This window comes from Choloepus didactylus, chromosome 12 (assembly GCF_015220235.1).
Source record: "Choloepus didactylus isolate mChoDid1 chromosome 12, mChoDid1.pri, whole genome shotgun sequence".
Taxonomy (NCBI): domain Eukaryota; kingdom Metazoa; phylum Chordata; class Mammalia; order Pilosa; family Megalonychidae; genus Choloepus; species Choloepus didactylus.
This window is the reverse complement of record NC_051318.1, coordinates 19,855,689-19,870,830: the sequence shown is the minus strand read 5'-3', so window position 1 is coordinate 19,870,830 and position 15,142 is coordinate 19,855,689. Positions and strand designations below refer to the sequence as shown.

The 15,142-nt window shown below is 40.1% G+C and overlaps 1 protein-coding gene across 2 annotated transcripts in view; it reads right to left on the bottom strand.

Annotated features, from left to right (window-relative positions):
• The window catches only part of LOC119506677 (protein mono-ADP-ribosyltransferase PARP4-like), an 84,411-nt gene that overhangs the window by 14,907 nt on the left and 54,362 nt on the right, over window positions 1-15,142 (bottom strand). The window contains exons 15-20 of one of the 2 annotated variants that reach the window (XM_037799683.1): window positions 13,940-14,064; window positions 11,040-11,171; window positions 10,200-10,286; window positions 6,049-6,213; window positions 5,352-5,398; window positions 853-931 (exon numbers count right to left, since the gene is read on the bottom strand). In XM_037799683.1, coding sequence (XP_037655611.1) covers window positions 853-931; window positions 5,352-5,398; window positions 6,049-6,213; window positions 10,200-10,286; window positions 11,040-11,171; window positions 13,940-14,064 — 635 coding nt within the window. The remainder of the gene's footprint in view (window positions 1-852; window positions 932-5,351; window positions 5,399-6,048; window positions 6,214-10,199; window positions 10,287-11,039; window positions 11,172-13,939; window positions 14,065-15,142) is intronic. The other variant, XM_037799685.1, reaches the window with a different exon arrangement.

The following is a 15,142-nucleotide window of genomic DNA, read 5'->3' as shown; positions in this document are numbered from 1 at the left end:
CCACTTTGTCTAGTTTATGGATGGATGAGTAGAAAAATAGGGGAAGGAAACAAACAGACAAAGGTACCCAGTGTTCTTTTTTACTTCAATTGCTCTTTTTCACTCTAATTATTATTCTTGTTATTTTTGTGTGTGTGCTAATGAAGGTGTCAGGGATTGATTTGGGTGATGAATGTACCACTATGTAATGGTACTGTAAACAATCGAAAGTACGATTTGTTTTGTATGACTGCGTGGTAAGTGAATATATCTCAATAAAATGAAGATTAAAAAAAAAAAAAAAGAAAAGAAAAGAAATATGGACTGATTCTTAGAAACTGAGCAATCGAAAAAAGTAACATTCCTGCCCCCATCAGGAAATAATACAGAAAGATGTAAAAAAAAAAAATGTAATCAGAATACATTTCTCAGCTCAGTGGTAAACAGTATTCACATAGTCATAATAAATTAAACATTGACTATTGATTTAACTAAAAATTGTGATAAAATTCTTTTGGAACAAAGGGGAGAGAAAAAGGGCAAGTGAGGTGAATGGAGGGGGTAAGAGAGCTAACTTTTCATCCACCGTACTAGGAAGTCAAAACAAAATTTCTGAAACAGGTGAATCAAGAGACAGTAAAACCTTCATTTAAAACCTGGAACAAGTATCGGAAAAAACAACTAAAATATTCTGCAGTGGTTCACTGTCTCTGGGGGCTTGTCAGGAGGATGGGCAGGGGCACAGCAGAACTTGCTCCTTTTTAGAAGCTGTTGTCAGGATTAGTTGACTTTTTAAACCACGTGCATGTATGACTTTGATAAAATAAAATTAATTTTTAAATGAGTTCTGAAAAAATAAAAAGATTTACTAACCTTTTGTTTCAGTTTATGTGTATCACTAGAAATGAATCCAATCACATATGGCATCTCAATAGACAGACTCAAGGAGAAGCTAAAAAAAATGAAGAGAACATTATCTTTTTTTTTTTTCAGATTTTATTTTGAAATAAATTCAAACTTACAGGAACAGTTGCAAAAACAATACAAACCCCATACACAGAATTCCAGCATACCCCGACCCCCCTCCACTGATACTCCGATCCAGCAACTTTAACATCCTGTCACACTACCATTTCTTTCTTGCCCTTCCTCCCTCCCTCCCTTCCTCCCTATCTATCACCCATCACATATTGCTCTGTCTTCTGAACATATGAGAGCAGGCTGCACGCATCCTTGAACAAACAATGTAATTCACATATACATTTCCTATGAACAAGAACATTCTTTTATGCATTCCCATTAAGCGCAGCTAAGAAGTTCAAGAAATTCAACATTGATACAAAGCTTACATTCTATATTTCCTTTTTTTTTTCTTATGTCCCAACTGTGTCCCTTTGAGCCTCCTCTCCTCCATCCTCAGATCCCATCCAGGATCATCCTTGGCATTTAATTGTCATTGTCTATTTAGAAGTCTTTTTTTTTTTTTTTTTCACTCGTGGAAACATATATACAGCCTAAATCTTCCCATTCCAACCCCTCCCTAGAATTCCATTAGTGGGATTAATCACATTTAGAATGTTGAAATGCTATCACCTTCCCACCATCCATTACTAGAAATTTCCCTTCACCCCAAACAGAAACACTACACTCCTTTCTTAACTTCCCATTGCCCCTTCACCCACTTCTAGTAACCCATTCTACACTTTTCATTCTATGATCATATTCTCTGATACTTTCTTTGTGTTTATTGTGGGGCTTAAATTTAACCTCTTAAGTCTTGTTTGTCTTTGATACCAACTTAACTTCAATAGGACACATAAACTATGTTCCTTTACTCCTCCATTCCCCCACCTTTATGTAGTTCTTGTCAAAAATTACATATTTTACATTGAGTCCAAAACCACTGATTTATCTTTACAGTTTATGTACTTTAGATACTGTAGGAAGTAAACAGTGGAGTTACAAATCAAAAATACAGTAGCATTGGTATTTATATTTACCATGCGACCTTTACTGGAAATCTTCTTCATGTGGTTTCAGTCAATTGTTTAGTGTCCCTTCCTTTCAGCCTGCTCAATTCCCTTTAGCATTTCTTATACGACTGATCTACTGGTGTTGAAGTCCCTCAGCTTTTGATTATCTGGGAGTGTCTTCATCTCCCCCTAATTTTTACCCTCCAGGTGTCTGTGAATCCTCCAAGTCTCCGATGGCCACCAACCTCTATTGTATTCCATTGTGGTCAGAGAACGTGCCCTGAATAAATTCAATTTTTTTTTAAAATTTATTGAGGCTTGTTTTAAGTCCCAGCACATGGTCCACTCCGGAGAAAGATCCGCAATCACCAGAGAAGAACGTGAGCCCCTGTGACCCGAGATGCAATGTTTCACACATCTGCCAAATTTCTCTCTCTCTCTCCTTTCTTTATTTCTCTGTTGGTAGGGCTCCCTTTAGTATCTCAAGTAGCGCAGGTCTTTTATTAGCAAAATCTCAGCATTTTTTGGTCTGTGAAAAATTTAAGCTCTCTCTCAAATCTGAAGGAGACTTTTGCTGAATAAAGTATTCTTGGTTGGAAATTTTTCTCTCTCAGAGTTTTAAATACATCATGCCACTGCCTTCTCGCCTCCATGGTGGCCGCTGAGTAGTCATTACTTAGTCTTATGTTGTTTCCTTTCTATGTGGTGAATTGCTTTTGTCTTGCTGCTTTCAGAACTTGCTCTTTCTTTTCAGTATTTGAGAGTCTGATCAGAATATGCTTGGAGTGGGTTTATTTGGATTTATTCTATTTGGAGTTCGCTGGGCATTTATGCTTTGTGTATTTACATTGTGCAGAAGGTTTGGGAAGTTTTCCCCAACAATTTCTTTGAATACTCTTTCTAGACCTTTACCGTTCTCTACCCCTTCTGGGACACTGATGAGTCTTAAATTTGGATGTTTTATTTTATCTATCGTATCCCTGAGATCCTTTTCGATTTTTGTCTCCATTCTTTCTTTTGTTCTTTCATTTTCTGTTCTGTGGTCCTCGAGGACGCTGAGTTGTTGTTCAACTTTCTCTAATCTTGTGTTATGAGTGTCTAATGTCTTTTTAATTTGCCCAACAGTTTCTTTTATTTCCATAGATCGATTTTTTTTATTTACTCTTGCAATTTCTTCATGCTCTTCTTTTTTTATCTTCATTTTATTGAGATATATTCACATACCACGCAGTCATACAAAACAAATTGTACATTCGATTGTTCACAGTATCATTACATAGTGGTACATTCATCACCTAAATCAATCCCTGACACCTTCATTAGCACACACACAAAAATAACAATAATAATAATTAAAGTGAAAAAGAGCAATTGAAGTAAAAAAGAACACTGGGTACCTTTGTCTGTTTGTTTATTTGTTTCCTTCCCCTATTTTTCTACTCATCCATCCATAAACTAGACAAAGGGGAGTGTGGTCCTTATGGCTTTCCCAATTCCATTGTCACCCCTCATAAGCTACATTTTTATACAATTGTCTTCTAGATTCATGGGTTCTGGGTTGTAGTTTGATAGTTTCAGGTATCCACCACCAGCCACCCCAATTCTTTAGAACCTAAAAAGGGTTGTCTAAATTGTGCGTAAGAGTGCCCACCAGAGTGACCTCTCGGCTCCTTTTGGAATCTCTCTGCCACTGAAGCTTATTTCATTTCCTTTCACATCCCCCTTTTGGTCAAGAAGATGTTCTCCGTCCCACGATGCCGGGTCTACATTCCTCCCCGGGAGTCATATTCCATGTTGCCAGGGAGATTCACTCCCCTGGGTGTCTGATCCCACGTAGGGCGGAGGGCAGTGATTTCACCTTTCAAGTTGGCTTAGCTAGACACAGAGGGCCACATCTGAGCAACAAAGAGGCATTTGGGAGGAGGCTCTTAGGCACAATTATAGGGAGGCCTAGCCTCTCCTTTGCAGCAACCGTCTTCCCAAGGGTAAAACCTATGGTAGAGGGCTCAACCCATCAAACCACCAGTCCCCTATGTCCGTGGTCATGTTAGCAACCATCGAGGTGGGGTACTTTATGCTCTTCTAAGTTCTTCTTTATGTCCTTTATATCCCGTGCCATGCTCTCATTTTTTGACTTTAGTTCTTTGATTAATTGTACCAAGTATTGTGTCTCTTCTGATCTTTTGATTTGGGTGTTTGGGTTTGGGGTCTCATATCATCTGGTTTTATCATATGCTTTAAGATTTTCTGTTGTTTTTGGCCTCTTGGCATTTGCTTCACTTGATAGGGTTCTTTCAGGGTCTATAAAATACCAATCTCTAATTTGTCAGATCTACAGTCTGGTGGCACACACTTTCTCTAACTAACCAGCAGATGGCATCCACAAGTCACCTATTCCCCTCAAGTCAGTTCTCCCCAGCTTTGTCTTTGTGGTGTGTGGGTGTCAGATTCTTGTGGGGTTCAATTGGTACACCAAGTTTGGGTGTGTTGTTGGTGCTGTCCACTCTGAATGTGGGGCGTGTGTCTGAGCAGTTAGGGAGGCAGGGCAGCTTTAATAATAATCAAACCTCCTAGGTGTTCCCAGAGATTTAAGGCTGTTGCAAGAGTACAAGCCTTCAGTCAGTCCCACCACAGATCGTCTCTGCCACTGACCCACAAGTCCCTGGCACTGGCGTAGGGTCCCTGGGATTTCTGAGTAAGTCCCCCCTCTGAGCCTTGCTCTTCCGGGACCCCTGCCGAGGGAAGGCTGTGCCACATCACAAGTGTGTGCCAGCCCTCCAGGGAAGCCCTGGGCCACCGGGCCGTGCAGTGGCGTTCCCAGCCTTCTGTAAAGATGGTTGAATGGGGCGTGTTAATTTTCCCCTCTTTGCACAGCTCCGCCTTCCCAGCTCTGGGACAATTAGCTGTGGGTGCCCTAAAGGCCACTGTCCATGGCCAATATTGTGGCATGTGCTCAGTGCTGCGGGAATCACTCCGTCACACTGGGTTTCTTGGTGTGGCTCTGGGTTGTGGGTCCAGCCCCAGGCAGGCGCGTTCCCAGCCTGCCGGGGAGATGGCTGCAAGGGGCGCGGTTTCTTTCTCCTTTTGGCTCCCCTCTGTCCCCCTGGCCCTGAGACAATCAGCAGTGGGTGTGGGTGGTGCTATCCTCCATGCCAGATACCAAGTTGTTGGGAGAGCCTGCTCCTGCCGTGCTTCACTGCGCGGTTCTCACTATTGTATCCGCAGTCGGTCCCGGGTTTTACCTAGCCAGCATCTTGGGTTCTCGAGAACATTATCTTTTAGTCTAATGTCTTAGATTTCTACCTGTGCTTTTTCAAATAGTTTTAAATGAAAATTTAAACCATGATGGTAATGTCCACTGAATGATTAGTTGACAGGTTTTCTATTTTAGATACTAACCTTTCCTTTGATCCTATTTCCTTTATACATATCTTCTCTACCATATCCTGTTAAAAGAAAATATATATATAAGTAAAAATTTATTAAGTTTCACAATGAGACTCTATGCTGAATGTAATCTAACCAGAGCCCCAACTGACAGCCACAACAATACAGCTGGTTTCAGTTGATATACATTCAGAAACACACTAACTTCTAAAATACAACTGATATGGAGGATAATTTATGACCATTTTGACAAAGATTTTCAACTATATATATATGTATGTGTGTGTGCACATGTGTACATCTGTGTATATATGTAAGATATATACATATAAGACATATATATAAAATACACATATGCACAAACTTTTTATAAATATATAAATATTAAGAACTCTAGAAAGATAACCAGTAGTTATCTCTGGGTGAAGGAATTCAGGATGGCTTTTATTTTTTTCTTTTCACTAGTTAGCATTCTCTTTGCTTACCTAAATTCTTAATTCTTACTCTATGACTGAATAGAATAAAAATATTGGCCTATTGAGTGTATCTGTCTTTTATTCCATTCATTTTACAAGCATTAAATCTATTTAAATACTATAAACATCAGTAAAATTTACTTTATGCCATGAACATTAAATTATTTTAGGTATTTTTTCTCCCCTATACATAAATCCTAAGAAAGGCCTCCTCAGATCTTAGGCATACTAACCTGGATGTTCTCATTCAGGGCTTTGTCCTGTTGCCAGGGAGCGACAGTGCCTGGCATGAAGAAGACAGCAAGAGGACCTTGCATGCTGAGCTCAGTGATGTAGGTAATTTTGATAAGAACCTTAGCCTTAGGGGGTAAGTTTCCAACACTTACAGTGAAAACGTCCTGAAACAAACATTATTAGTTAGCTTGTAACTCAAAAGCACATTCATTCTATGCACTTATCATTCCTATTACAAAAACTACTTGAGTCACAATCTCCCAATTCTTACTTAGAACATGATAACAGAATCTGGAAGACAAAGGTTTCTTGTGCTAAAGGAGACCCTGGAGGGCTTGACATCTATGGGAGAGGGAGGCAGAGGCCTCTTGGTACAGAACCGCATCCTGACTGGGGAGTGACACCCAAGCACGCCCCACCCCAATGGCTTCCCATCTGCCCTGACTGTGAGTGTTGACAGCAGACTCCCCACACAAATGGCTCATCTTAGCTTGATTTTATAAAAGACATTTAAAAAAATCAAGTAAACAAATGGATTAGAGCATTCTAATCAGAGGAACAAAGGGCAGAGAGATAGCAAATGGCATATGTTTGGGAGAAAAATAAATCTCTCTCGGGCTTTTTGGAATATTAACTGAGACGAAGAAAGTGGTGTGAGACGACTGCAGAATTAAGCAGGGCCAGGTCTTGGAGGGCCTTCCATGCCTTCCATTCCAGTGAGTCAAGGGACTAGCTGATGGCTACTACATTAGAGTAATGGCTATGGAGAGGTGGTGACATTGGGCAGATTCCAAAGATATTTAGCAGAAAAATTTAACAGTTGATTAACAGGATATGGAAAATGGAGGAAGGCAAAGGAAGAAGAGAAGGATGACTCCCAGATTTCTCCCTTGGCTGACTGGGTAAATGGTGAAGCCATTACTAGACAAGGAGTACAAGAGGAAGAAGCAGTTTGGAGCAGAAGGTAATGAGGTCAGTTTTAGACATAGCATGTAATAAGTTGTGTCTGATTTTTTATATTTTTATATTTAATTATTGATTTATTTTAATGAACATCTCATCCTGTTCTTTTCAACATGACTCCACAATAAATTAAATGATTAATTAATGTATATACCCAAAGTGGAATAATATAAATTTGATTCTAGTCAATTACACACTGTTTATTTTGCCTTAACCCAAGGAATCTTAGAGAAAAAAAAAATTATTTTAATTAGCCTTAAAGAAGTGATACGATTGTTAGGGAACTTTCCCTAGCTATGGCAGCTCAGGTCCTTTTTCACTTCTCCTCTACCACCCAAAACTTAAAGGTTTCAGGATAGCATCTTTGGATCATGCCCGATCTCTGTCACCAGGTCATCACAGAGCCTCCCACGGTAACTCCCAGATGTCCACCTCCTATTCTGATCTCTTTCTTGAGCTACTGACCATACAGCCAGCTGCCTCAGGGACACATGTCCACAATGTTCTACCTCAGATTACTTATCTCCTTCCACTCCGTTACCTCCATGCCCACATAGAATCTGCTCCTCCCAAATCCCTGCCTTGAAGCAGTGAACAAGCTCTGGTTTCCCAAGCCAGAACTGACCAAGCATCATTCTTGACTCCTTTCTCACTGCTACACATATCCTCCAGTTTTCAACCAGTTGTACATTCTATCTCCATAGCATCCTTCACATCTGCTACAACCTCTCCATTTCCAGTGTCACTACCTTACTTCAGGCCTTCCTTGTATCTCCTGCCTAGATTTCCACAAACAGTCACCCACCTGGCCTTCCCAGCCCAAGTTGTCCCTTAGGCAGCTCCAACCTTTTATTGCTACCCCAAGGGCAAGTCTTATCCATGGAGTACCAGCGCAAAATACTTCCATTTTCCCAAGGAACTGTGCTGTTTCAGGTCTTCTACAGCTTGTGTATGTGTGTTCCCTCTGTTTCCAATGCCCTTACTTCTTACTTTACCTGAAGAATTCCTACTGATCATGTGTCTTTGTCCCTGGGAAGGCTCCCTGACCCAGCAAAGCTGACTTATCCATTGCCTTGTTGTGCCATTATTACATTAAATTCATGTCTCTATTACTCCATCATACCTCATACTTATTTAGTTTGGTATCCATACTAGATTGTGTAAACAATGCGGGATAATGTTATTTTTAAACCACTACCATCTGGCATAGGTACTAATATTGGTTTAATTGTTAAAATGAAGAAAGGGGTAGTTAGTGGTGTCAATACTGCAGATGGGTGGTCTAGAATGACAGCGAGTGGCTATTGTTTTGGCATTTTGGAGATCGCAGGAAATTGTAGTGGGCATTTTGGGGCCTGGTGGGGGTGTCTTTGCAGTACATTGAGGAATAAATGGCAAGTAAGAAAATGGCTAAGTCTTTTGCTGAAGGGAAAGAGAAAATGGGATGGTAGTTTGAGAGAAGCAGGAGTAAAAGCAGAGTTTGCTCTCCTTTTTAGGCTACACAGACCTGGAAATACAGATAAAAGGAAATGGCTGATGGAGCAAGGACTAGGAAAAAATGATTCAAGACAGGATAAAGAGCATAAGAGAAGGGATTAGTGTTAGAAATAATTAGGGTGGAAAGGACAGAGGAAACTGAAGATATCATTTTTGAGTTGGAGAGTAGGAAAGCTTAAGGAATTCATGATGTATAATTATTTTCACTTGAAGTAAGAAGAGGGGGTCAACAATTGATAGTGATGAAAATAGAGATAGGATTGCTAGTTTAAGGAGAATGGTAAAGGTTTGAAATAGTTACTGCTAAGAATGGAGCAAAGAATGGAGAAGGAAGGACTGTGGTAACGAGTGCGCAACAAGTGTGCAATGAGCAAGTGCACTGCAGTGAGGAACTGCAGAGAGCATGGCTGGTACCTGGGTCTTTCACAAGACATGCTTTTTCTGACTTCACCCACATTTCTGACATGTTAATTTGTAACTTGAATGTCTCTCTACAACATTCTCACTACAATTGATTTCACCTCAATTCCTTGGATATCTAAAGCCAGTTTCTTAGTCGTCTGATAATTGTGTTCTCATTATAGTCATCAGATGGCAAAATACATTCTGGGACACCCGAAGGTTCGAATTAGCAATGGTTCTGACCTGACTTTATCTATAAGCAACAGTGTTTGTGAAGACTGTTTTCCTCTGGACCATATTGTTAAGGAGATATGTTAGCACCAAGGAGGAAAATTTCTAGAGCAATTCATTTATGACTATATCTTTACACCAGTAAGTGGCAGTCTCTCAAATAAACCCCAGGCTTTTACACATCCACTTTATTCAGGGGTGGCACTATTAACTGGTCAATAATCATCTCTTCATTGCTTATTGCTTATTCAATGAATAGCTTCAATGTCAAAAGTAGTATTTTATCCCTTAAATCTACATTAATCATAAATATTGTAAACATCCATGCTAAACATTAAATTTTCATGATACTGTGACAATGTGCCATCCTCTAAGGTGATACCTGGAGCCTATGGACCTATCTTTAACAACAACCTAAAATATCTGTACTAGAGACACTGGTTAGAAACTGACTGGGTTTCTAGCACCAGCCAAAGGCACATTAAAGCATCTTATATTTAAGGAAAAAATCTAGTGGATATTGTAATTATTCCTTCTCCCACATTCTCCATATGATGTTTATATAACATATATATAAGCCAGTAAATATGTTATATATAAAAGCTAATAATTGAAAAGCAAAGAACACGTACCCAACAGAAACATCCCTGTGGGTTATAACTTGGTGAAAAATGGGTATATTTCTAGGTGAGCTTAGTACCAGGAAAGTTTATCCTGTAAGTATATTAAGCTCTTTTACCAGAAGATGAAACATTATGTAACCCAAATGTTTTCTTTTTGTTGTCATTTTTGGGGAACTCAGTTCCCCATTAATGAAATGGCTCTTCTTATTAGTCTGGTAATAATTACACTATTTCCCACATTATTTAGACAAGAAAGACAAACGGTCTGACTGGCTTGACTTCATTTTGCTAAAAGCAAATGCAACTCCAGGCCCCCCCAATACTTTAAATCATCTTGGTGTCTGGTAAGAATTGTGAATTTCAAATCATCTTCCAACTTGGTTTTTCCTGTTCCAATAAGTATGCTAGGCTAATGGGTTCATTTCAAGTCATACAGGTGCATCCTGATCCATCAAGTAAGCTCCATGGCCTTGAATGATGGCTTCCCGGTATTCTCGATGGGCGTCTTCCTTCTCTTTAATCTGGAGAAGATTGTTTTGCATATTATGAATCATGACTTCAGATTTTAATAAGCAAAACTTCATTAATCTTTATTAAAACCTAGGCAAAAATGGAAAACTAAGGGAACATGTAAAGCGATCATCAAAATGTATTTGTCTGACAAGAACTGAAACGAGAAAAGACAAATTAAAGAGAAGTCTCTTTAAATTGGGACCAAAATATTTACGAGTCAGTAATGCGGAAAAAAAAAGTTTGATTGGGACTTTACCTTGAACAAGAAATAATAAATTATTTATCTTAAATTTAATAAAATGTGGGTTGTAACTGCAATTGTGGGCTTATTTTCAGAATAAATAAAGAATAAATCAACTGTTATTTCTTTTGGTACAATTTTTCTTAAAAAATTACAACAGTCTTTTCTTCAGTTTGACTTTTATAGCAGGTGTGGAGGACAAGTTTTGCAAAAATATGTAAGGGCTTCTCCAATTTTCCAATGTTACTCTTTTACACTCTGTTGAAATGCAAAGGCAAAGAATTAGCGAGATAGTGACCTACAAAGGCTGGCAGATAGAAAGCGAAACCAGTTAATCAGAGAGGGATGTTTATAGTGGAGACTAATACTATAAGTGCTTGGTTCTTCAAGAGTATTTTTGTTTTATGAAAAGGTTGTGTCCCAACCTTATGGCTATAGAGACTCAGATAACGAAGATTTGCGTGAATGGGAAACTGAGTCTGAAATCAAAGTGCAGTCACAATGAAATTTCTCATCTTACCTCTCCTACTATATGCTTCCCATTGATAAAAGCTTCAAAACCACACACAGCTGCCTTATCATCCAAAGGAAAGATGTATTTTGCTTCAATGGGCACATGACTTTGATTTGTGTATGTCTGAAAAACAATGACCTAAAGAAGAAAAAAAATCCACATACTTGATGAAACCATATGGAACATTTGTTGGAGCAAATACTAATGACAACTACGATGCACAGTAGTTTTAAATTCCTTGAATTATTTTATCATATCCCTCAAATTTCCAACTCAGGTTGGAAGAGATACCATTGCAATGTAGAGTCTAGGTCTCATGATAAAATGTACCCAGCCCCAAATTTAGGTAGTTCATTCATGCCTGACTGGAATATAAATCATTGAAGTATTGTAAGCACTTAGCAGAAGGAATGTAACTGTTGTTAAGCAGGCCAGAATAAAACAGCTCCTTTTGTTTTGTGGGTCTTAACATCTCCTTGGGGTCACGTAGGCTGGGATACTATTCCAGAATAGTCAATCTATCCAACCTATTACTGTGTTTTGGTATTTTCTCCTGGGAGATGCCTCTTTGGCTTTCACCTCTTTCTACAAGTCCTCCAGGCACTTTTCTAGTCTAAATTCTCATCTCTTTCTGCTTAGATGACTCCTAAATCAAGTCTTTCCCACTCCAATCCATGTCGCTGTCTATATTGTCATTAGATTAATCTTTCTAAAAGGACAGTTTTCATACTTTACTCCCTTGCTCAAAAAAAGATGGGAGTTTTTAAATATTTGAAAATTAAAAAAACATATACATGTAATAAACAGTAAAAGTTTAAACATGCTGCAATAAGGCAAAATATTTATTTTTCATCACTAATCCCTAACGTATTCCAAAATGCTGTCCACAACTGAATTGATAGTAAGCTGGGCTGCCTCTAGGGTGTGTGGGGCACCAGACAAATATTTTTTGAGGGGCTCCTATCTAAATAAATAATTTATCTCCCCAAATCAGCAGGCCAGCACCCTTCTGGAGGCCCAATCTCCTGCAATCTTGCAAATGAATATCTCATTGACCAGTGTGAACACTGTGGTCCCAGTCACTGTCCTCCTTGACTGAATGCCTTCAATAGTTTCCTATACTTGAAGATGCTCAGTCCCTCTCCAGGAATTGTCCTAGGCTAAAGAGGAACCTCTCACCCAAGGTTGTGACCCCTCCCCAGGGGCAGCCCACATCCACTAACTGCTCCAAGAGGGGGTACAAAGCCAGCCCCCTGGCCTCAGCTGAGAGCATGTCTGCAGGTCCATCCCAGCTTCAGAGCCACCTCTGAGCTTATCTGAGGACGCTGCCGTGTCTCTGTCATGGTTCACCTTCCCTGCTGCCAGGTCCTTCCTTCCTCACCCCCTTACAGTGTTGCTCCTGAGAGTCCTCCCCAACAAACCTCCTGCCACAAAACTTCCATCCAGAGTATTTTCCAAGGAATTGACCTCAGATATCTCTTAATTGTCCTCTTCAGACTGTTCTCAACACGGCAGCCAGAGTGATTTTACTCCTCTGCCAAAAATCTCCTAAAGCCTTCCACTGCACTCAGAGGTGAGCCACAGTCCTATGACTTTACATCAGCTGTACCCTACCACCATCTCTCTGACCCAATCTATGACTACTCTTCTTGCTCTGCTCCAACAACAGGGACCCCTTATGTCCCTCAACCACATCAGCTCACTGCCACCTCAGGGCCTTTGCACTGCTGTTTCCTCTGCCTAGAACAAGCATCCCCAGATACCACCAGATATCCACATGGTTCAGTCCCCACCTCCTTTAGGTTTATACTCAGATAACACCTTCTTGGTGAGGGCTTCTTTGGCCACCCTACTTAAAAGCTCAATGCCCCTCCATCCTGTATGCTCCCTATCCCCTTCCAGATTTGATTTTTCTTCTTAGCACCTCACACCAATATACATATTGCATATTTACTTACTTATCATGCTTATAGCCTATTCCCCAATAAAATGTATGCTCCATGAAGGAAAAGTTTTTGTCTTGTTCATTCATGTATGCCCAGAGCCTAGAACAGTGCCTGGCATAAAGTAGATGCTCAATGAATTGTTCAATAAATGAATTTTAGAAACTTACATATTTTGATTAGTTCACGCAATTGCAATCAAATTCTCATTTATGGAGTCAGAATCTAGAATATAGGTGTGGAGACCCAGGGCCCTCCATACTGAGAGTAAGTCACTGCACATACATGACTGCCTACATGACTAGCACGGAAGTTAAACATCAACAGACCTCTTCAAGGAGGAAAGAATGTACAGATGGTATTTAAACCACTCATCTTGTAAAGCACTGAAACTCCCTTCCCCTGATCACTGTTGATAAAAAAAACCTCCAGACCTCTGTGCCATGAGACCCTGCTGAAACTCTGTTCTCATACCCTATGGAATGTCTTTGTCCTAAACCCTTACAAGCTGCCCCGTGCACAACTACCTTTGTGGAGTACTGACTTCCCGAATGGCTGCCACCAGGAAAAATCTTCTGTTCGTAAGTCCTAATAAAACTCACGTCTGATTCTGTGCCTAGTGTGTTCTTTGGGTTTGGGGCTGTGCTGACCCAAGCCCTTCAGGAGCTAAGTTTGAACAATAAGCTACCAGGGTATGGGAAGGGGATAGGGAATAGGGACTTAAGGCTTAAAATGTACAGAGTTTCTATTTGGAATTATGGAAACATTTGGTAATGGATGGTGGTGATGGCAGCACAACACTGTGGATGTAATTAACAGTACTGGATTATATATCTGAATGTGGCTAAAAGGGGGAATGTTAGGCTGTATGTATGGTACTAAACAAGAAGTTTTAAAAAATTAAAAACTTTTCTCATATGTGATTTACGTCCTTTTAATTTATCATAACCACAAACGACATACCTGTGCTACAAAGTCTATTATTCTCCCCTTGATGTGAACATCCTCAAGAGGCACTGAATTCCCAGAGGTATCCTGAAGGCCGGCTTTGATGTTGCTGAAAGATTTGCTATCTGGTAGCTGGTAATCTACACATCAAAAATGTTAACATTAGCTTTAAAAAACATCCCTCCTTAAGACTAGGGCAAACTGGACCAAAGGGTAAAGGTTGAAACTGACTGTGTTTTAAAACTTCAATTTCCATGTGAGACCAAGGGAAGAGATGTCTATTTGGTGCAGGATCTATATTTTCTAAACAGTATAACTCTACAGTCAGTTTGCTCAAACACCACAATTACATGGAACTTTGAATAGGAAGTGAGATACGGTAGGTTTGTATCGGTTAGAGTGAAACAGTGACACATCCCAAAGTAATTTGGGCAGATAATAAAAACATATTTGCAGAGCCCCCCTGAGGAGCTGGGGGAAAATGTGGAAGTGTTGGCCTTCCTCACCTGGACTGATGCTGATGTTGTCACAGACACTGAGGACTGGCAGTTTGATGTGCTGAGTAGAAAAATGTGATGAGTAGAAAAATGGGACTTGCCCTTAGAAGCACGTTACTGCAAGGGAGAGGCTAGACTTGCATATAATTGTGCCTAAATCTCTCCCCCGAGTACCTCTTTGCTGCTCAGATGTGGCACCCCCCCACCCCCACCTCTCTAACTAAGCCACCTCGGCAGGTTAACTACTGCGGTCCCCCCTACGTGGGACCTGACTCCCAGGGGTGTAAATCTCCCTGGCAATGCAGGATATGACTCCTGGGGATGAACCTGGACCTAGAATCGTGGGATTGAGAATATCTTCTTGACCAAAAGGGGGATGTGAAATGAAACGAAATAAAGTTTCAGTGGCTGAGAGATTTCGAATGGAGTCGAGAGGTCACTCTGGTGGACATTCTTATGCACTATATAGGTAACACCTCTTAGGTTTTAATGTATTGGAACAGCTAGAAGCAAACACCTGAAACTATCAAAATCCAACCCAGTAGTCTGGACTCCTGAAGACAATTGTATAACAATGTATCTTACAAGGGGTGACAGTGCGAGTGTGAAAACCTTATGGATTGCACTCCCTTTATCTAGTGTATGGATGGATGAGTAGAAAAATGGGGACAAAAACTGAATGAAAAACAGGGTGGGATGGGGGGGATGATTTGGGTGTTCT